At 49.2% G+C, this 22,455-nt stretch overlaps 2 protein-coding genes across 5 annotated transcripts; one reads left to right on the top strand and one right to left on the bottom strand.

Moving 5' to 3' along the window:
• The first annotated feature begins 11,261 nt into the window (after positions 1 to 11,261).
• Positions 11,262 to 14,234, top strand: LOC101840897 (cardiotrophin-2). The gene is made up of 2 exons (XM_040753782.1): positions 11,262 to 11,629; positions 13,035 to 14,234. The coding sequence occupies exons 1-2, from the start codon at positions 11,441 to 11,443 to the stop codon at positions 13,491 to 13,493; spliced, it is 648 nt and encodes a 215-aa protein (XP_040609716.1). The 5' UTR covers positions 11,262 to 11,440; the 3' UTR covers positions 13,494 to 14,234.
• Positions 14,172 to 18,792, bottom strand: LOC101841165 (cardiotrophin-1). Of its 4 annotated transcripts, none has more exons than XM_040753766.1 (3): positions 18,698 to 18,792; positions 17,414 to 17,529; positions 14,172 to 15,330 (listed from the first exon to the last, which is right to left on the bottom strand). In XM_040753766.1, exons 1-3 carry the CDS (start codon positions 18,720 to 18,722, stop codon positions 14,863 to 14,865), a joined length of 609 nt encoding a protein of 202 aa, XP_040609700.1. In that variant the 5' UTR covers positions 18,723 to 18,792; the 3' UTR covers positions 14,172 to 14,862. The 4 variants fall into 4 exon arrangements, with proteins under 4 accessions (XP_040609700.1, XP_040609693.1, XP_040609712.1 ...); XM_040753759.1 differs by having other exon boundaries at positions 17,414 to 17,532; positions 18,698 to 18,788; XM_040753778.1 differs by lacking the exon at positions 18,698 to 18,792 and adding an exon at positions 18,425 to 18,530.
• Between the last annotated feature and the right edge of the window lie 3,663 nt (positions 18,793 to 22,455).

Genomic DNA, 22,455 nt, shown 5'->3' on the forward strand with positions numbered 1-22,455 from the left:
GTCTGTTCTACAAAGCAAGTTCCAGAACAGCCAGGACTGAACTGTTACACAGAGAAACCCTGTCTGGAACACCCCCCCCCAAAAAAATAAAAACAACAAACCTATGAATTGAGCCTAGGAGGCTGAGATAGAAACAATCCCTGAGCTGAAGAATTTAAAACCAACCTGAGTAACACAACAACAACAACAACAAAAAACAAAAAACAAAAAAAACAGACTCCACCTGAAAATAAATAAACAAAATAAAGAAGAAGAAGAAGAAGAAAAAAAAATACATGAGTGAGAAACTCAGCAATTTGCCTAGAACCTGGCCTGGAACCTGTTCTAACAGCCCAGTGGTTTGAGGAATTCCGTGAGAACAGTCCCAGCCTTGGGATGTGTGGACTTGTTGGAGGAGGTGAGTCACTGGGGAGATGTGTCGCTGGCACTCCCACCATTCCCGTGTGTGGATCAAGAGGTGAGCTCTCCTGCTGCCCTGCCTTGGCTCAGCCACCATGGACTCTAGCCCTCGGAAACCGTAAGCCAAAAGCACTTCATTTTGTAAGGTGCATAGGTCACAGTGTTTTATCACTATGATAGGAAATGTGTGTTCTTCCTGGGCAGCCAGTGGGATTACAAGGATGTGTTTCCACTACTATGGCCTGTGATGCATTTAATCCTCTCTCTTCCTCTTTTCTTGAGACAGATTCTCACAATGGAAGCCCAGCCTGGCTTCAAATGCATGATCCTGCCTCAGCCTCCTGAATGCTGACAATACAGGCATGTGGTACCATTTTTTTTCTCAGTCTTGGGAAGGAAACCCAGAGCTGCTTCACATGTGTCACACAAACTCTCTACCAAGGAGCTATCCCCAGAGCCCTTTTCTAAAATCTTTTCATCGTGCTGGAGACCAAACCCAGGGAGTTAAGCAGTCATCCTATCACTAAGCTAAATCCCAGCTCCTTTCTACTTTTCTGTGAAAGATATGTGGCAATAATTACAGCTGACAAACTAGCATGAGATGATTTAGAACAAAAAAAGTTAAGTGAAAAAATAACCTAATGTACAGAACAATGTCGATGGTCTTCCATCATTTGTTTCAAAAAGACAACTAAAACTACATCTAAGTAATCAAATATACATAAAATCCTAGAACTCACTCGGTAGACCAGGCTGGCCTCGAACTCACAGAGATCAGCCTGCCTCTGCCTCCCGAGTGCTGGGATTAAAGGCGTGCACCACCGCCGCCCGGCCCTACAGTCCTGTTTTAAGAAGCAAATGTTAAGTGTCTGTGTGTGTTGGTGTGGGTTTATGTGCATGCTGATGTGAATGGAGGGCAGAGAGCACAGACCCCATGGAACTGGAATTACACTGTGATCACCTGATTCGTTGCTGGGAACTGAGTCTTCTTCTGTAAGAGCAGTGAGTGCTGTTTCCCATTGAACCATCTCTCAAGCCCTCCAGTGTGGCAAGCTTTCTTGTCAGACTGTCTTTGGACCACCCGTCTGCAAATAATGACGCAGAGACTTGTCATTAATTATGAAAGCTTGGCCTTAGCTTAGGCTTTTCCCAACAAGCTCTTAGAACTTAATTAACCCATATTTTAAAATCTACATTCTCCAGGCTGTCCTCAAACTCAAAGAACCCTGTCTCTGCCACCCCAATGCTGGGGTTAAAGACAAGTGCCGAAGTGTCTGCTACCAGCTAGCTGTGTGACACAGAACTAATTGCTTCACCTTGCTGTGCCTCAATTACCTATCTGGACAAGAAACATACTACCATGCTCAACAAGGAACCTATCTTGAAGACACAAAAAAGAAAAAGTATCTCTGGACACGCTCACTGAAGCCTCTCTATGGTGCGTGGCCCAATGGTAGGATGTGGAGATGGCAGGGGATAAAGACCCAGAGGCATGACGATGAGGAAGGGGATCAGTCAATAGACGAGGGCCACAAGGATCTGAGAGTCAAAGGAGCCGCAGAATCTAGCAAGGTTAAAGGTTGGAAAGCTTCTCAGAAGAGGCAGAGCTCAAGGGGAGGTTCCGGTGTGAGGAAGACCCATACGCTGGAGGGCAAGGGTGTGTTGTCCTCTGGAACCATGAAGGGGTGCAGCTGGAGGGCAGGTAGGCAGAGAGGAAGGCCTTAGAGACAGAAGGTCTTGAAAGCCAGGCTAAAGGAAGGAGACACTGTCCTGGGGGCACTGGAGGTCAGGGAAAGAATGGCACAGGGCAGCAGGACACCAAAGATCCTTGTTGTCCCCTAAACTGTAGTATGTCATCAGCCACCAATACCCTTGCTTTTTCTATGGCTTGTCACCCTGCTCCCATTTTAGACTGGAACAAAGAATTACAGTCAGGAACAGGATTGGGGTGAATATTGGACCCCATATGTTTCCTGAATGATACTCAGATTGGGCTTTGGTGTCTTGGGGGCAGAGTGATTATTTGTGATTGGGACAAGGATTAGGCTCAGAAGTAAGGCATGAGAGGACATTAAGTCTTCATCACTGGGGAACTGAGGAGACAACTCAGTTGGTAAAATCCTTTCTACACCAGTACAAGGACCTGGGTTTGATCTCCAGCACCCACATAAGAGACTAGGTGGAGCCGGGCGGTAGTGACACACACGTTTAATCCCAGCACTCAGGAAGCAGAGGCAGAAGCACACAATTAGAGGCCAGCTTGGTCTACAGTGAGTTCCAGGACAGATAGGGCTACTCTGTCTCAAAGAATCAAAAGAAAACGAAACAAAACAAAAAGTCTAGATGTAGGGTTTGAGATTTAGTTCAGTTTTAGTTCAATGGTAGAGCACTTGTCCAATAAACCCTGGGTTCAATTCAAGAACTGGGGGGGAAAGGTAAAAATCAAGATATTAAGATAGTTAATTTAGCCAGGCAGTGGTGGCACATGCCTTTAATCTCAGCACTCCAGAGGCAGAAGTAGGCAAATTTCTGGGAGTTCGAGTCCAACTTGGTCTACAGAGCGAGTGCCAGGACAAGCTCCAAAGATACACAGAGAAACCCTGTCTCGAAAATTAAAAAAAGAAAGGTAACTTAAGAGGCTAGAGATGGTTCGATGGTTAAGAGCACTGGTTGCTCCTGTGGAAGGCCTGGGTCAGTTTCCAGTACTCACGTGTTAGCTTACAACTGTCTGCAATTCAGTTCCAAGGAATTTGACACTCTCTTCTGGCCTCCATGAGACCCAGGCACATACATGGTGCACATTCATACATACATACATGCAAGAAAACACTTATGAAATAAAAACAAACTAACAAACAAGGTTAGGACCAGGTGTGGTGGCACTTGTCTTTAGCCCCAGTACTTGAGTGGCAGAGGCAGGCCACTCTTGTGAGTTCCAGGCTAGCCTGGCCTACATAGTGAGTTTCAGGACAGCCAGAACTACATAGTGAGACCCTGTTTCAAAACAACAACACCCTGGAAAAATGGACACTGTGCACAGCCTGCACAGTTTAGGTGAATGTCAACAGAGGACTATACATAAGTAGTCTACATATATATATATATATATATATATATATATATATATATATATATATGCGTGTGTGTGTGTGTGTGTGTGTGTGTGTGTGTGTGTGTGAGAGAGAGAGAGAGAGAGAGAGAGAGAGAGACAGAGAGACAGAGAGAGACAGAGAGAGACAGAGAGAGACAGAGAGGCACATGCAAGCGGAACTCAGAGAACAACTCTCGTGAGATGCTGGGATGGCGCGCAGTTGGTAGAGTGTTTATCTAGTATTCAAAAAACCCTGGGGGCTGGAGAGATGGCTCAGAGGTTAAGAGCACTGACTGCTCTTCCAGAGGTCCTGAGTTCAATTCCCAGCAACCACATGGTGGCTCACAACCATCTACAATTCAATCTGGTGCCCTCTTCTGGCGTGTAGACAGAACACTGTATATATAATAAATAAATCTTTAAAAAAAAATACCACAGACAGGGTGGCTTGACCAACAAGGGAAAAAAAAAAAACTGGGTTCAATCCACAGCACTGCATAAACCACATGTGTAATCCCAGCACTGGAGAGGCTATGGCAGAGAATTGTTGAGTTGGAGGCTGCTCTACCATATAGAATGAGTCAGTCCCTGTCTTTAAAAAAAAGTAGGGGTGGACAGCCAGCTTAAAAGAAGCTCACGGCCGGGCATTGGTGGCGCACGCCTTTAATCCCAGCACTCGGGAGGCAGAGGCAGGCGGATCTCTGTGAGTTCGAGGCCAGCCTGGTCTACAAGAGCTAGTTCCAGGACAGCTTCCAAAGCCACAGAGAAACCCTGTCTCGAAAAACCAAAAAAAAAAAAAAAAAAAAAAAAAAAAGAAGCTCACAACACCTGCACCTCCAGCTGCAGGAGCACTTAACATCTTCTGCCTCCACAGGCACTCACACCCACGTGTCCACATGTGTAAGTACATGTACACAAACCATAAAAATAAATCTTTAAAAACAAAACGAACAAAGTGGAGTGGCAGGAAGGTAACTCGTGAAGGAGTATTTGACTAGCATAGGAAAGGGATTGAGTTCAATTCTTTTTTCTCTTTTTTTTCCTTTGGCGTTTGAGCCAGCGTCTTTCTATGCTGCACCTAGAACTCACTATCAAGACCAGGCTGCCCTCTAGCTCACAAAGATCCTTCTGCCTCTGCCTTCCTAGCGCTAGGATTAAAGGCGCACACCACCAATATCACAAGGAAGGAAGGGAGGAAGGGAGGAAGGAAGGAAGGAAGGAAGAAAAGACTACATCTCAGACAGATCATCTTTCTCAAGCCAGTGATGAACAGGCAAGACTTGCATACCTACTGACTCCTAAACTGCTAGGATCCTTAAGGGATTGGCTTCTAGAGAGAGCAGAACTACAACAGAGACAGGCAGCTTTATAGGGCAGGGTGTGTCCGGGTTGGCAGAGCTGCTGATCTCCTCAACACCAAGAGGGTCACTTTAGACAGAAGGAGCTGGCCCTGGGGTGGGAGTTAAACCCTCCAGCTCTGAGGGGAACATGAAACCTTTAATGGGGGCAGGCAGTAGCAAGGCTGGTGGGGGCTGGCCTTCCCTCCGGGGTGAGGGCCACGTACACCCTCACCTGCGAACAGCGCAGATCGTGTATCTGTTCCCCTCCCCCTCCCCCCTCTATTCCACTGCCATGGCCCAGGCCCACGCCTCAGTGCACCCACTCAATGGGCCTTCCCTAATCCCCTGACATCATCGCCTACCTATCCCTGGCCCTACTTGCCAATCTGGCAGCCCCCATCCTATTCAGAAACCCCCTACTCAGAGCTGTGTCCTCAACTTCCTTCCTATCTGAGTCTACAGTTCAGAACTGAGATACCCACTCCTGTCCCCAAGCTGGGGACAGGGTCTAGGATTTGCCCTGGCTTTGCTGTGTGATCCCAGGTAAGCAAATACCCCCTTTCTGGACCTCGGGCTCCTTAGCTGATTTTGCTTCAGTCCTCACCCCAACTAATTACTCTGAACCCTTTTGCCTTCTCAGCCACTTTTCATTTGAGGAAACCTTGGTTTATTTTACTCAATTTCATTTTGAGACAGGGTCTCATTATGTAGTCCAGGCTGGCCTCAAAATCAAGATTTCCCTCTGCCTTACCTCCCTCAGTCCTGGGATTATAAATATGTGCTATCCTCCAGTCTGAAACATTCGCATGTCAGCGTGTGTTTATTGTATCCTCTCCATCTTCACCCCAGGGCCATATACAGTAGGTGCTGAGCTGTGTCTGTTGTGAATGAATTTGACTTCCTCTCCACATTACCCTCTACTAGGAGAGGTGGGGTGAACGGTCTTCCTAAAGGGAGTAAGGATGAGCATCTGGCCGACAAGCTCTGCCAGAGTGAAAACAGCATCACCCCATGGTGGGCAGGTTCCCAAAGCTCTGAGGAGGAGCCAGAAGGGGCTTTTCTGCCTCCCCCCCACACTTGTCCAGGGAGGAAGAGGGTCTCAGGAGAATGCACATGAGGCCACCTGTACATGTGTCCATGTATGCTGTACCTGGGCAGTGGGAGAGGAGCTCCTAGGAGGTTGAGATGTGGCTGGGATGGCTGGGTGAGGACCCCAGACAGCTGTATGTGAGAGGTGTGACCATCTCTAAGTGCACATATGCCCTCTGTAGGTGCTCCAGCTGGGATTCCAGGTGTTTGTGCATCTGTGTGCATCTGTACATATGAGCTCTTATCTGTCTAGGACTCTGGATATGCGATATGTGCAAGTCTGATATAACATGTGCATATAGACATGTGGGCAGGGATTTTTGCCTATCGGTTCCATGTCCTGTGCTAAGCACTGGAATAGGGGCTGGCACTCAGGCCACGAGTACTTGAACTAATGAGCATGTGAAATTGCCAACACAGGGCATGTTCCTGTATTCAGGGGGCACACCTGGGTGTGGGTCATGGGGTTCCCAAACCACTCCTCCTGTTCCTTTTCCAAACTCCTTGAAAGTCAGGTCCCAGTGCCTGGGTCCCCATGGGCGGAGCAGGGGGCGGCCTCCTCCTGGGAAATTGGATCCCAAGACGTGCAGAGCAGCAGGGAGCAGGGCTGCCCCTTTGTCCCCCATAATCCTCTCCCCGCCCTTGCCCCCCCTTACAACCACCAGGGTTTAAGGTCAAGTTTGGGGGCTGTAGGGGTCTAGGTTGTCACCTTAGTGTCCTCTTCTCTGGCTATCCCTTGCCCTGGGGCTTCTGGTTGGCCTGGAATATATGCTCTCATCTTGGTCTCTCTCAAAACTCCCCATCCTGTTCCCTGGCTGGGTCTCATTCTCTGCCAGGGCCCTGTCTGCTGCCTGCCCTCCTTTCCTAGGGAGTAGCTCCCCTCCCTCCTGGGCGGCTCCAGGGCTCAGTCCCAGGTATAAAGCTACCCAAGGGACAGAAGGACAGGTGCCCTGGAAAGACCCAGAGACTGCAGAGGAAGGAGCCAAGGAGGGAGCATGTACTGCCTGCTGGGTGAGTGAGGGTACAAGGCACCAGGGCCCAGAAACCAGGATGGAAGGAGACTCTGCAAGCTACCTGCTGCTGCTCAGTCTCAGGGTCCCGTGCAGCTACTGGGAACTTGCACATCCTATACACTGAAGGATTTACTCACCATCCATCCAAGGAGTATTTGTTGAAGCCCCACTATGTGCTGGTACAGTTGTCTCTTGGTATCCACTGAACACTGATTCCAGGACTTCCTCAGTGAAGACCAAACTCCAGTGATGCTTCAGTCTCTTACATAAAATGTGATATTTGCATATAACCTATGCACATCTTTCTGTATACTTTATATGCCCTTCTAGATTATTATAACAGTTGACAAAATGACAATACTGTCTAAGTAGTTGGTATGTTGTATTGTTTAGGAAACAAGGTAAGGGGAAAAATCTTTGTATGCCCAATACAAATGTAATTTTCCACCTGTAGTTGCATGAACACATGGGCGCAGATAGAGAAGGCTAATTATATTGTTGAGAGATTTGGGATAGACGGAAGAAAACTGACAACAATCTACAGAGTGATGGTGATTACCTTGTCAGATTTGTGTTGCAAGCAACAAGAGCAGATGGTGATACATGCCTGTAACCCAGCACTTGGGAGGTTGAGGCTGGAGGATGCTGAGTTTGAGGCTAGCTTGTAGTACATAGCAAATTCCATCCTAGGCCACATAACAAGACCCTGGTTACATAACAGTAAATTATAATGGCACATGAGAAGAGAGGAGCTCATTCAAACTTGTTGAATGAATGACTAAAGTGTCTCTACTATTAGGCTTCTTTCTTGTTTATTTTTTTATTTTTTTTTGAGACAAGATCTCACTGTGTAACAGCCCTGGCTATCCTGGAACTCACTCTGTAGACCAGGCTGGCCTCGAACTCACCGAGATCTGCCTGCCTCTGCCTCCTGAGGACTGTACCACCACTCGACTTGCCTTTTTTAAATGAGAGGTTTCACTCACTGTGTAGACCAGACTGATCTAGAGCTCAGAGATCTGTCCCCTCTGCTTCCTGAGTGCTGGCGTTAAAAGTATACACCACACCCTGCTTACCTTCCGTTCTCTCCTAACTGGTTCTGAATTTGGGATGTAAAGGAACTAAGGGGACCATCTGCACTTGCCTTCCTCCTACCCAGGTGGGTGAGCCTCACACTTGCTGGGGGCACAAGCTGCATCTGGGATTTGAGAGGACAATCTGTCAGCAAGTACTCAAATGGAAAACAGTCAGCACAGATGCTTATGAAGTAGGCGGGTGGCAAGAAATCTCAGGGACAGACAGCCTCAGCATTTATTTAGTGAGACCCTAACTGAATAACAAACCATGAAGAGCTTGCTAGGGCCTGGGCTGCCAAGCTCAGTTGGGAGAATACTTGCATTGCATGCCAGTAGCTTTGGGGTTATCTCCAACACCACATAAACTAGGCGTAGTGCTGCCAGACTGGAGACCCTGTCTCAAAACAAGCAGACAAAAACAAACAAAAAAACAAGACTGGAACAGAGATATATGCACATTCATATTGCAGGACTGGTCACAATAGCCAAACCTGGAACCAGTTTAGGTGTCCATCGATAGATGGATGAATGGCAAAAAGAAAATATGATAGTTACACACAATGAAATTTTATTCAGCTTGGCTGGGTGTTGGTGGCGCACGCCTTTAATCCCAGCACTCGGGAGGCAGAGGCAGGCAGATCTCTGTGAGTTCGAGGCCAGCCTGGTCTACAGTGCAAGTTCCAGGACAGCCTCTAAAACAATTCAGAGACACCCTGTCTTGGAAAAAAACAAAACAAAACAAAAAGAAATTTAAAAAAAGAAATTTTATTCAGCTGTAGAAAAATGAAACTACAACATTTTCAAGAAAAACGAAGGGAACTGAGATCACGATGGTAAGAAAAATAAGCCACATTCAGACAAGCATTGTATGTTTTCTCTCACGCAGAATCTGTTTAAGTTTATATGTACAGAGCATGAATGTAGAAAGGGGACTATGACAGGAGAAAACATGGCTAAAGAGGGAACAGGAGACAGCAATGGAATGCATGTCACATGAAAACAGAAGGGGCTTCTTTGGGGGAAGAAACCTTTAAAAGGAGAAGACAGGAGAGGGTGACTAAGAATAAAGTGTGTGTGTGTGTGTGTGTGTGTGTGTGTGTTACAATGAAACACTTTTCTTTGTCTGCTAGCCAAGATATTAAATAAATAAATACTGATTATATAGCTCAAAGGAGGGAGAAAGAGCCTGGAAATAAGGCTGTTTATTGTTACATTCACTCAACAAATGTTTATTTTATGGAGGCAGCAATGAACCAGGTAAGGGTTCTCTTTCCTGGGACAGCATTAGGGAAAGATAGCAACAAGCTGGTAAATAAATAAGTAATTGTAGACAACAGGTCTCTAAGGACAATAAACCAGGAGAGAGACATTGTCTTCTAACACTGTGCTTATTACTGTTGCGTGAGTCGTGTGTGATTTGTGCAGATATGAAAAGACCTCGGGGAGGCTTTCAGGACTTGGTTCTCTCCTTCCCACTATGGATTCTGCGGATCAAAACTCAGCTTGTCAGCCTCGAGTGGAAGGTGCTTTTACCCACTGAGCCAGACTTTTGATGCGAGGCCAGGATTTGCTGAGCGGAGGCCTAAAGAACAGGAAGGAAACAGCCTTGGAAATGTTTGGGGGTTCCTGTGGGGCACAGCAAGGGTGAGGTCCTGAGGGAGGAATGTGGGCAGAACATAGAGAGAAGACAGTGAGCGAACAGAAAATTGCAGCCCACCTGGGAACTTCTGGTTACCCTGAATGAGGCAGCCATGGTGACGTTTGAACAGCAGAGGGACATACTCAGATAGGAGGACTGTATAAGACGTCTACCAGGTGGGAACAGAAACCAGAGGAGAGGGAGGTGACAGGGCTTAACCAGAAGTGCTACAAGTGGTAAGGAGAGAAGTGATTAGGCTCCGGGTGCATCTTTTGACTCTTTTCAAAGTTTGTTGTTGCCGTTGTTTTTAATTTTATTGTTTTTAATGCCTGGGGAGGCCGAAAGAAAGCACTGGATCCCCTGGAACTGGAGTTACAGAAAGTTGTGAGCCACCATGCGGGTGCTAGGAATTGAACCTGTGTCCTATGGAAGAGTAGTGAGTGCTCTAAACCGATGTGCCATCTCTCTGGACTCCTTCAATTTTTTTTTTTTTTTTTTTTTTTTTTGGTTTTTCGAGACAGGGTTTCTCTGTGGCTTTGGAGGCTGTCCTGGAACTCGCTCGGTAGTCCAGGCTGGTCTCGAACTCACAGAGATCCGCCTGCCTCTGCCTCCCGAGTGCTGGGATTAAAGGCGTGCGCTACCAACGCCCGGCTCCTTCAATTTTTTTTAAAAGATTTATTTATTTATTATGAATACAACATCCTGCCTCCATGCATGTCTGCAATACCAGAAGAGGGCGCCAGATCTCATTACAGATGGTTGTGAGCCACCATGTGGTTGCTGGGAATTGAACTCAGGACCTCTAGAAGAACAGTCAGTGCTCTTAACCTCTGAGCCATCTCTCCAGCCCGTCCTTCAATTTTTTTAATTGAAAGTAACATAGCAGGTCAGTGGTGGCACACGCCTTTAATCCCAGCACTCGGGAGGCAGAGGCAGGCAGATCTCTGTGAGTTTGAGACCAGCCTGGTCTACAGAGCAAGTTCTAGAACAGCCTCTAAAGACACAGAGAAACTCTGCCTCGAAAAATCAAAAATGAGAAAGTAACAAATATACTGAAAGGTACACATTATACTTGTGGGTGGCCTAGTACAGCTGGATGGGTTTTCTTTTTTTTTTTTTTTTTTTTGGTTTTTTTTTTTTGGTTTTTTTTTTTTTTTTGGTTTTTTCGAGACAGGGTTTCTCTGTGGCTTTGGAGGCTGTCCTGGAACTAGCTCTATAGACCAGGCTGGCCTCGAACTCACAGAGATCCGCCTGTCTCTGCCTCCCAAGTGCTGGGATTAAAGGCATGCGACACCAACACCCGGCTTTGGATGGGTTTTCATAAAGGGAACATTTTTTTTTTTTTTTTTTTGGTGTTTCGAGACAGGGTTTCTCTGTGGCTTTGGAGGCTGTCCTGGAACTAGCTCTTGTAGACCAGGCTGGCCTCAAACTCACAGAGATCCGCCTGCCTCTGCCTCCCAAGTGCTGGGATTAAAGGCGTGCGCCACCAACGCCCGGCTAAAGGGAACATTTCTAATGAGTATTCAAACAAAAAGCACTTCCAGAATTGCATAAAGTGGTGCATGCCTGTAATCCCAGGACTCAGGAGGCAGAGGCAGGTAGATCTCTGTGAGCTTGAAGCCAGCCTAGTCTACACAGTAAGCTCCAGGACAGTCAGGCCTACACAGTGAGATCTTGTCTCAAAGGGGGGTTTCTGGGCATGAAACAGTCTGCCAAGCAGGTAATTTTGCTCTGACTTGAATAGACATCACAGGCTACAAAGGCCATCATCTTCGAAGGCACTGTTGGAATGAATGAATGATGAGAGGGCCAAGGACTTAATGCTGACCCTCTTCCGTCCTGTACCAGCTCCCCTCTGCCTCCTGAGCCTGCTGCCACCCCTCAGTCTCTCGGCCCCTATCTCCCCATCGGAGCCCATCAGTCAAGCCTATAGCCTGGCTCTCTACATGCAGAAGAACACATCAACACTGCTGCAGACCTACGTGAGTGACACTGGGCAAATGCAGGGTTCTGGGGGAGGAGGTGTTGGCTTGGACAGGGCAAGCACAGCAGGTCCAGGAGACCCCTCTGTGAGCCTGAGGGTGCAGAGGCTCTTAGCCAGAGACACATTCATATATGTTGTCACTTTAGGCAATCATTCTCCTGGAACCACCTCATGCCCTGTACTTACAAAATCCACCCCTAGTCTATGTTGGGGGCTCGATCCCATTGGCTCATGGGCCCTCCATACTTTTCTGAGAGGTGGAACTAGAATCTATTTCACAGGTGAGAAAATGGAGCTGTAGAGAGGTAGGTAATTTGCCTTCAGGCACCGAGCTCTTGAGGGCAATGCCAGCGTCCGGAGCCGGGTGTGGGGGACTCCACTGTAGAACCTCCCACCCACACTTACCTAGAGCTGCCAGCTTGCTTCCGGGGTCTTAGACGCTTGTTTGCTTGACCCATCCTCAGAAGCAGGGACAGGGATCTCCATAGCAGGGCACAAGCTTGACCTGTCTTAGCCCTGCCTCTTCCTGCATCACGTAACTGCCTGGTCCTGAGACCCTCTCTTCCACTGCAACTGTTCCGCACACCAGTGTGATTACAAAACCTAGGCTCTAGGTTGGGGGTGATGGATCCCACCTTTAATACCAGCAACAAGGGGAAAGAGGAAAGCAGGTCTCTGTGAGTTTGAGGCCAGCCTACAGAGAGATAGACAGTGAGATCCTGTTTAAAAAAATAGAGAACCATCAGCTGTTACATTTTAATAATGTACTCAGAATGAACAGTCATACAGCTCACTGACATTCATGTTAGTAGATAGTGGCTCTCACCTTGCATGTCAGATGCTGTGTTTGTTTTTATGTCTATTATTTCCTATCATTGTACAACATTGCCATGTAAAGATATGGGTTTTTTGGGGGGAGGTTGAGACAGGGTTTCTCTATTGTTTTGGAGACTGTCCTGGAACTAGCTCTGTAGACCAGGCTGGCCTCGAACTCACAGAGATCCGCCTGCCTCTGCCTCCCGAGTGCTGGGATTAAAGGCGTGCGCCACCAACGCCTGGCAAGATATGGGTTTTTGTTGTTGTTGTTTTTGGTTTTTTGAGGCAGGGTTTCTCTGAGTCTTTGGAGGCTGTCCTGGAACTCGCTGTTGTAGACCAGGCTGGTCTCAAACTCACAGAGATCTGCCTGCCTCTGCCTCCTGAGTGCTGGGACTGAAGCTATGGATTCTTTTGGTTCAGTGAGGCACAGCTGACACCCAGAGGACAAATGAGCCCGTAGCTCACTTGCTTTTCCCTGCAGCTTGCGAAGGGTGCCGAATGGGGGCTTCCTCTGGGAAAGTGCCAGTCTCAGAGGCACCAGAAACCCCTTCAGCCACTTTACGTCTATTTGTCTGTCACCTGTGCAGCTCCGGTACCAGGGTAGCCCCTTCAGTGACCCTGGCTTTGCAGCACCTGAACTTCAGCTCAGCAGCCTGCCTCCTGCTGCAGTCTCCTTCAAGACCTGGCATGCAATGGACGATGCAGAGAGGCTGAGGCGAGCCCAGGGAGCCTTCCTGGCCTTGACCCAGCACCTCCAGCTCGTGGGCGATGACCAGAGTGATCTGAATCCTGACAGTCCCGTTCTGCAGGCCCAGATAGGAGCGGCAAGACTCAGGGCCCAAGGCCTATTGGGCAACATGGCTGCTATTATGACTGCTCTGGGGCTGCCCATACCCCCTGAAGAGGACACTCTGGGCCTTGTCCCTTTTGGGGCCTCAGCCTTCGAGAGGAAATGTCGAGGCTACATAGTGACCCGGGAATATGGTCATTGGACGGACCGGGCTGTGAGGGACTTGGCTCTACTCAAGGCCAAGTACCCGGCGTAGAAGTTTCCCTCAGAGGACTCATTCCTGCCTTCCTTCTGAGATGCAGATTACATCACATCTCACTTAGCAGTCAAGCATTTGGGACTACTTCCTGGAAGCTAAGCTTCCTGCCCATCCTAGAGACTCCCTTACAGACCTGGGCAGGACTCGGGGATCCAACAAAGCCAGTGGTGTGTTGATATTCCTACTTCCTGGCTAGAAAGCAGAGTCCTTCTGAAGAGGCTTCAGTTCCCACCCCAGGGAGAGGACAGCTGGTCTCCCTCCTGGGCTTACCTTTTCTTTCCTCTCCCTGTATTTGAGGAAGTCCAGGGTTGCTTCCTGTCATTGTCTACCTCAATTCCTAGGTAAAGACATGGACTTTCTGAACACAGGCCTCTAATTGCTGGGGTTCTCCTTAGTCTACCTCTCCATTGATGGTTTCAGTTGAACTCCCCAGCGGACAGAAGCCCAACGATCACAGCCACTAGGACTCATGTCTCATCTATTTCCTGCCAAGGGTATGAGGATATCCACTTTGTGTTTAGGACCGACAAGTGGCACCCTGGCCTGGGCCCTTCATGAGTTTATTTGTACTGTGCCTTTGTGGGTCAGCAGGGTATGTGGGAGACCTTCTGTACCCCAAAGATCCTATTCTCCTTAAATCTCCCCATCGGGAACAGCTGTTTCATTACACTGTGCTTTGTTGTTAAACATTTATTTACAAAATTAATTTATTCTCAAATAAAACTCTCTTAAGATGTTTTTCTGCCTTTCCCTCTCCAGACTAGAGCTGGGGGCCGCTGGGAACAGGGTAGGGAGGTAAGAAAGGAAGGACATTGAAGGGGGAAGGATTGGGCACCAAAGGATCGGGCAGGAGAGAGTACACCAGGGAGATGGTCCTGACGATGGCTACCAGAGGACCAGCAGGCACTTCTCTGGTCAGGAAGGGACAAAGGGACTGAAGGAAGAGAAAGTGTCACCTCCACACTCATATGGACCATGAGGAGACAGATGGGGAAACTGGGAGTCAGAGGCAGGTGGATCTCTGTGAGTTCTAGGCCAGCCTTTCCTACACAGCAAACTCCAGGCCACCCAGGGCTACCGAGTGAGACCCTGTCTCGCAGACAAACAAAGAATAAGAGACAAGGAACAAGACGCAGAAACCTACCGGAGACAAAAGAATTAAAGACAGGAGAGAAAGAGAAAAAACGAGAAACTCTAGTCAAGTGAAGCTCCCTGGGGAGACAAGATCCGAAGAGAATGTGACCACACTGCAGGAAGACGGGACAGTCCAAGAACACACTGACACAGATGGAGAGACAGGATTGGAAGCCAAAGAGGTGGGACAGAGTAGAGTGAGCTTGCAAGAGCCAGTACTGAGTACCGACTCTCAGGCGACGTCCCCAGGCACCAGCTGGCTCAGGTCGCCCTCTGTGCGGTTCACCCACTCGCCGTAGAGGCCGCACACATGGAGCCCCAGCACCTTGGCTGAGAAGATGCCCGCGGCGTTGTTGGCGGTGGAAAGGGCGGTGGTGGCGGCGGGCTCCGGGCCGGGCCCGCGGGCTGCCGAGCCCAGAGCGGCCAGCACCGTCTCCACCGCGACTCCCAGGGCCCGAGCCTGGCGGGCCGCGTCCTCCAGGTTCCGCAGCAGGCGCGGGGAGCTCGGGTTCAGCTCCGCTTGGCGGCGGCGCACAGCATCCAGCAGCCCGGGGAGCGCGTCCAATGCGGCCGCGTCCTGGCGCAAACGCTCGGACAGCGGTAGCCCCATGTGGCTCGGGGACGGGCCACTCAGGCCGGCTAGTGACAGTCGCGGTGGTGAGAAGCCCGGCAGCCCAAAGGGATCTCCCTGCTGCTGCACCTGTGGAGATATGGCCACAGGTCAGCCGGACTCCTAGGACCTTAATGGAGGCTGTCCCCTCCTAACAGCCCTCCTCCCTTCTCCCGGGGCCTTAGTTTCCTCATCTTGCAAATGGCAGATCCTATTGTGTTTGAGACTAAACCAAAAAATTACACGGGGTTTACAGACCACTGTCTCTGTTTCTCTAACAGCTAACACGAGTATTAGTTTCATAGGGTAGTTAGGAGTATGGAGGGTCCGATGGACAAGTGGTAGAACACAGAAAGTTATTTTTAAATTACTTTGGGTTTTTTTTGTTGTTGTTTTTTTTCGAGACAGGGTTTCTCTGTGGCTTTGGAGGCTGTCCTGGTACTCACTCTGTAGACCAGGCTGGCCTCGAACTCAGAGATCCGCCTGCCTCTGCCTCCCGAGTGCTGGGATTAAAGGCGTGGGCCACCAACGCCCGGCGGGGGGGGGGGTGGTTTATTTTTGAGACGGGTCTTATTATGTAGTATCCTGGAACTCACTCTGTCCACCAGGCTGGCCTCCAACTCGTCAAGATCTGCCTGCCTCTATTTCTTGAGTGCTGGGATTAAAGGCGTGTGCCACCACACCCGGCTTTACTTGTTTGAGACAGGGTTTTTCACTATAGCTTTTGCTGGCCTGACACTCACTATTTAGACCAGGCTGGCCTCAAACTCACAGAAATCTGCCTGCCCCTGGTGTATGCCCTACTATTTTTTAAAGTGTGTGTGTCTGGTGTGCCGGGAGGATGGTGCTACCTTGCACATGTGACAGTCAAGGACAACTTTATAGAGCTGGTTTTCTCCCACCTTTATGTTGGTTCTGCAGATCAAACCCTGGTCACCACGTTGCCCGGGACGCTCCTTTACCAGTCAAGCCACATCTTCAGTCCCAGAGCCAGTTACTCCCGTCTGCCACTTACTAGCTGTGGCTTCTGGCAAGATCCTTCCCTTCTTTTGACCTCAGCCTACTCATGTGTGAAAGTAAGGAATGCTCCCTGTTCTGTCTTCCTATCAGAGGTCACAGAAACAGTGCAGGGACCCTGTCAGGTTCACCTCCTCCCCTTCTTGATAAACACCATATGAAAGAATGCACGAAAGACAAAGGTGACTCATAATTTGTCAGATGCTCTAACAATAATATGCATCCTTCGCAAATACCTTGCCTTTGGTGCAGGCCTTGTGGTTGCTACTTTGAATGGGGATGATAATGGTGAGGATGGTTTGAAGATGAAATTGTGGCCCATTGTGATGGCTGCCAGCCCGACAACCTGAGTTTGACCCCAGGATCCACATGGTAAAAGAGAGAACCATGTCCCCCAGCTGCCCTCTGACTCTCAGACACACACCATGGCACTTCTGTGCCCACTCACTCAAGCACACAAAATACATGAATACGATTTTTAAAAATGGGCTGAATACAAAGATTGGCAGTAGGTTACCCACCCGGGAAGCAAACGAGCTGGAATTTGGACCAAAGTTGTTATATCTACAAAGCTGGCTGTATATCCTACTGCCACTGTTATCACTGTTATATTCCTTTTAAGTATCACCATTACATCCCAAGGTCATAGGTTAGCAACCCTGCAGTCTGTCTGAATCAAAACACCAGCCTTTCACCACTACACCTTGGTAATCAGGAGAAGTCTTTTTATGTGGGCAGAACAGGACTGTTGACACGTCTCTTTCCTCTGTAAAAGTCCCCTCATGGGTAGATTTTTAGCCCCTGGTTGAAACCCCTTCTTGGCTTCTCTAAATGTCCATGTGGAAGGGGGCCACAGTTCATAATATTCAACTGTTTCATTGTACAGCCCAAAGAGACCTGAAGATCACACTGAGCCCAAATCTGGGTTTCCTGACTCCTAGAGTTCCCTTTGTTTGCTCAGACAGGCTCTGCTTTCCAGGATGGTGTCTCCAGGCTGAGGCTCAGATCAACTGGTAACTTCACTTCTGTGTGGCCAGAAGAAAGTTAGTGCTCCCCTCAGAAACTGTGATTTCCACTGCTGGAGATGAAGCCTCGGGTGAAGACATCTGTGATGTGTGCTTCCCCATTCCACGCCCCCAACCCTACCCCCACTCACATATTCCTCCAGCAGCTGCTCTGCATATTTGGTCAGGAGGCGTGCAAGGTTGTGTGTCTGGCGGATCTTGGCCTCCAAATGGGGAAGGAATGAGACTGGGGAGTCAGCCTGGGGGTCTTCTGGTGGGAAAGAGGGGGAGTGAGGGGTTATGAGGGCAACCCAAACCACGCCTCCGCAACTTTCCTAAGCTGGCTCTTCCTGAGCCCAGAGGCTCTGCTCTGGATGCTAACAATCAAGCTAGGAAAAATCTGTCCCTGTGGAGGGAAAATCAGGTGCCAAGCAGCTTCTCAACACGAAATGTCTCTCTTGCTCCCAAATCACAGTTGAAACCCTATTAAGACCAAATTCAATACTGCCTCCATACGGGCTGCCTCCAGATTCCCACTCCCCTCAAATCAGCTTCTTGTTCACTTCCAAGGTAGCTTCTTTTATCCACGGGAAGACTCCTTAGAAGGCAGCTATGCTCATCCTAAACCACCAATGCTATCCCGAGACCCTTTAAGAGACAAAATCACTTATTTTTGGATTTCTCCAACCGTTAGTTGCATTCAGTCAGCCTCACGCAAGCACAGAAGTTCACGTTGGAACACGTTTTTCCCGGCCTGTTCTACAGAGAAACCGCAAACCTATTCCCTTCCTCATGATTCTAGGTGAGATTCTAGCATCAAAGTATCAAGGGCAGGCTGGCCTGCCCTGACACAAACCAGAGGGTGGTGCCAAAGGAGGACGACTACATTTCCCAAGACGCACACTGCAAGCATCCCAATGCATGCTGGGGAATGTAGTCCCGACCCGACAACACTTTCCGTCTGAGTTTCCCACCTCCAGCCAAGATCTCAGAAGCCGGTACTGTGTGGCCTCCCTCTTGTCGCTCAAAGCTCTTTCGTGTACCAAAGATTCCTTAACTCGGCCTCTCCCTCCAGTCCTCGGCTTTGATTCTTTCCTAATACCGTGAGAGGCACTGTGATCCTGCCCCAGCCCGACCCCAGCCCTTCTTCAGGGTGTACTCACCCATATATTCGGTGCTCTAACCCCTGAACCCAAGCCCCTGAAGCATCAAGTCCAGGCCTCCTTTTAAACCCTTGCGCCTGCCCTTTGTCCCAACTCAGCCGCTGGTTACCTGACACCGGCGTTTCCTCCCTCCCCCGACCCCCCCCCCCCCAGGTCTTTCCCCTCCCAGACTCCGGGGTGGGATGGTGTTGACAGAGATCCAAACACCAGCTTTCGGCCCCACTCACTCCTGTCCCCATCAGGGACCCAGGATCCAGTCACTCAGCCCCTTACCCAGACTTCCCTCCCTCTGGCTCATGTTGGCCCTTGGCCGATCCCGGTTTCCCTCAACACACCCTTACCGGAGGGGTGGGGGGAGGGGGGAAAGGGGGGAAAGGGTTAGGGGCGTGGCTTGGGCTCAGCCAATCATACAAACTTTTCCTTCCCACCACTACTTTCAGGCTAGATTCCTTGGCCTTGAGCTCAGTAACCCGCTTGTGAGGCTTCTGCTGGGAAGGGGCCAGAGTGGGGAGGCAGGTGTTGGCACAGTGAATGGGCACTTGGGCCTTTAAGGCGGCTCTTGTGTCTTGCTGGGAGGAGGAGACTCAGACTCCGACCTGAGGTAGAGCCTGACAATAAGGGCTGCTTTGAGGGAAAAGCTGGGAAAGCAGAGAGGAGAGCTTCAGGGCTGGCAGGAGAACACAGGCAGGTCCTCCCTCTGGGCCAAGACAGAGAGGCGAGGGCAGGCCTGTCTAGATTAGGGTGCACCCAAGGCACACACCCCCTGACCTGGCTTCTTGTTCTAGATGCCTTCCACTTTCCCTGTCACTCTGATCAGGAGTGAGATGGTCCTTGCCCTCCCTCACCTTTCCACTGCAGACCCCCAACGCCCCTCCATGCGTGTAGTTAGGCGTCTAGACACACACACACACACACACACACACACACACACGCACGCACGCACGCACGCACACGCACGCATGCGCGTGTGCACATGTGTTTAGGCATCTGCTCTCACACAGGTGAGCACAGGCTTCAGACAGGTCACACCCAACCTGAGGGGACACTGGAAGACTGCACATGCTTGTCCTGCAATTGGTTCCCAAGCTCCCCCTCTGTCTTGGGCTCTGGCACAGAGAGGATCGATACTTGGCTTCAGGCTTCAGATAATGGAGTTTGTGAGCAAAAGGACTGAAAAGGCCTGTGTGAGGAAGTTAACACGAGCAAACCATTAGAGCCAAGGGGTTCATTACCAGAGTGCATGACAGCCACCTTTGAAGCCAGACTGTCAGCAGTGGCCACAACCGCACACTGACCAGCAGTAGTTACTGGGTGTTCACTGTGTGCTGGACACCATCCTAAGTGCTATGTGTATACACATGAACTTATTTCCATGTTATAGATAAGGCAATAAAGATAAATGACTGGCCCAAAGTCATGCAGGCGGGTGTGACAGAGCTGAGCTTTTGCCACTTACAGTTTGATTCCAGAAATGCTGTCAGACATGGTGGATGTGATCACACCAGAACTTTGCAGACACCCTTCACACACAAACACAGCAGACATGTCCTATCTACTGATGGTCAGCTTCAAATAAAATAAAATCAATCAAGATGCTTTCAGTTTCTTTCCTTTTTATTTGGGGGGGGGCATATGTGCATCTGAGTGCAGTTGCTAGAGGAAGCCAGAAGAGGGCATTCAATCCCCTGGAGCAGTGCAACAAGGGGTGCTGGAGACCAAACTAGGGTCCTCTGGAAAATCAATAAGGGCTCTTCACCACTGAGCCTTCTCTCTAGCCCCTTCTTCCTTCCTTCTTTCCTCTCTCCATTCCTCCTTTCCTCCCTCCCTTCCTTCCTCCCTCTCTTCCTCCCTCCCTCCTTTCCTTCCCTTTCCTTCCTTCCTTTCTTCAGTTTTTCGAGACAGGGTTTCATGGTGTGTAGCCCTGGCTGTCCTGGAACTCACTCTGTAGTCCAGGCTGGCCTTGAAATCACAGGGATCACCTGTGGTATGCACCACCAATGCCTGGCCAGAGTTACTTTTTTTAAAGGAAAAAAAAAAAAAACCTCTACATCTATTTTGCATATGTATTGATGTTTAAGGTGTGTAGAAATGAGAGAACTATCAGAAGTGGCCTCTCCTCTTTTACCACATGGGGTTCAAGTTATTAAACTCAGGTCAGCAGGCTTGGTGTTAAGTGCCTTATTCACACTGGGTGTTGGTAGTGCATACCTTTAATCCCAGCACTCGGGAGGCAGAGGCAGGTGGATGTCTGTGAGTTTAAGACAAGCCTGGTCTACTGAGCGAGTTCTAGGACAGGCTGAAAAAAAATACAGAGAAACCCTGTCTCGAAAAACAAAACAAAAATAAAAAAGGGCCTTATTTACTGAGCCATCTTGCCAACCTTCATTTTTTTCTTTTTTTGTTTTTTTAAGACAGGGTTCCTCTGTATTGTTTTGGAGGCTGTCCTGGAACTCTCTCTGTAGACCATGCTGGCCTCAAACTCACAGAGAAATCGCCTGCCTCTGCCTCCTGAGTGCTGGGATTAAAGGCGTGCACCACAACCGCCCGGTGCCAGACTTCATTTTAAGAAAACTTTTAGCAAACTATAATATGCAAAAGAAAAATTACACATGCAATAAATGTATATCCAGGCAGACTAAATAACAGGGTGTGTGACAAGCTCCCAGAAACTCCTTCTTCCTCTCAGGCCCAAGGGTGCTCCCAGTCCTTACCCCTCACACCGTAAATGTATTTGTTTTCTGAACTTATATGGTAGAACTACCTAATGCATGCTGTCACATCTGGCTTCTTTTATCCAAGACTCATCCCCACTGTTGGCATAGCAGGACTTTGGTCATTCTGGTTGTTGTGACTGTGTCCATGGTATAAACAGGTTAACTGGTTTTTCATTCCATTCTGTTGAGGAGTTGCTCCCAGGTTGGTGTTATTGTAAAAAGAGATACAAACTTTCCAGTACACATGTCCAGTACACAGAAGCATTTTGTCCTAGTGAGGTTTCTATTGCTGATAAACAGCATGATCAAAAGCAATGTAGGACCGGGCGTTGGTGGCACATGCCTTTAATCCCAGCACTTGGGAGGCAGAGGCAGGCGGATCTCTGTGAGTTCGAGGCCAGCCTGGTCTAACAGAGCGAGTTCCAGGACAGCCTCCAAAGCAATACAGAGAAACCCTGTCATGAAAAACCAAAAACCAAACCAAAACAAACAAACAACAACAACAACAATAACAAAAAACCCCAAAAACCAAAAGCAACGTAGGGAGGCAAGAGTTCATTTCAGCTTAGTTACAGTCCATCATGAAGGGAAGTCAGGGCAGGAACTCAAAGCAGGAACCTGGAAGAAGGAACCCAAGCTCACGCGCGCGGTGGTGTGGGGGAACTTGAAGGAACGCTGCTTACTGATTTGCTCCCCATGGCTTTCTCCGTCTGCTTTCTTACTGTACCCAGGACCCGTTCGCTCAGCGGTGGCATCGCCTACAGTGGTCTAGGCTCTCCCACATCAATTATTAATCAAGAGTATGCCCCACAAACTTAGCTATGGGGCAACGTGATGGAGTCATTTTCTCAATCAGGGTTCCTTCATCCCAGATGACCCTGGCTTACTTATGTCGAGTACACAAAAAACTAGACAGCACCCATTTCTTCGGTTGGGAATTGCTGGGAGACCGGGTCGGCACAAGTTTAGCTTCACTGGAAAACTGTCAGTTTTCCAAAGTATCTCTACAATTGCACTCCCTGATTGAAGGAATGCCGAGTTGTTCTGCCACCTCATTTGTCTTTTTCACTTCCGCCCTTCTGGCTGAGGAGGCCGCTCCCACTCGAAAGTCAGCCACGCACTTGGCACTGTTAATGAGACTTGAATGAATGGATGAACAAGTTAAGTTGGGCAGCGTAGAACCAAACAGCCTGGAGAGGGCAGACGCACGCACACACAGCATTTCAGGGACGCCCACCCGCCGCGGACGCACACCAGGACAGTCCCTCTCGCGCACCCCTGTGCCCACGTGGCCGGAACGCACCGCCTCGCTCGGGC

Source organism: Mesocricetus auratus, unplaced genomic scaffold (assembly GCF_017639785.1).
Source record: "Mesocricetus auratus isolate SY011 unplaced genomic scaffold, BCM_Maur_2.0 Super-Scaffold_4256, whole genome shotgun sequence".
Lineage (NCBI taxonomy): Eukaryota > Metazoa > Chordata > Mammalia > Rodentia > Cricetidae > Mesocricetus > Mesocricetus auratus.

What these genes read in the sequence shown, in the direction of transcription:
- LOC101840897 (XM_040753782.1), top strand. Translation starts at nt 11,441, where the DNA reads ATGAATGATGAGAGGGCCAAGGACTTAATGCTGACCCTCTTCCGTCCT. An exon ending in CAACACTGCTGCAGACCTAC is followed by an intron (nt 11,630 to 13,034) that starts GTGAGTGACACT and finishes TCACCTGTGCAG; the next exon opens with CTCCGGTACCAGGGTAGCCC.
- LOC101841165 (XM_040753759.1), bottom strand. Translation starts at nt 18,722, where the DNA reads ATGAGCCAGAGGGAGGGAAGTCTGG. An exon ending in CCAGAGGGAGGGAAGTCTGG is followed by an intron (nt 17,533 to 18,697) that starts GTAAGGGGCTGA and finishes CTTTCCCACCAG; the next exon opens with AAGACCCCCAGGCTGACTCC. An exon ending in AGCAGCTGCTGGAGGAATAT is followed by an intron (nt 15,331 to 17,413) that starts GTGAGTGGGGGT and finishes ATATCTCCACAG; the next exon opens with GTGCAGCAGCAGGGAGATCC.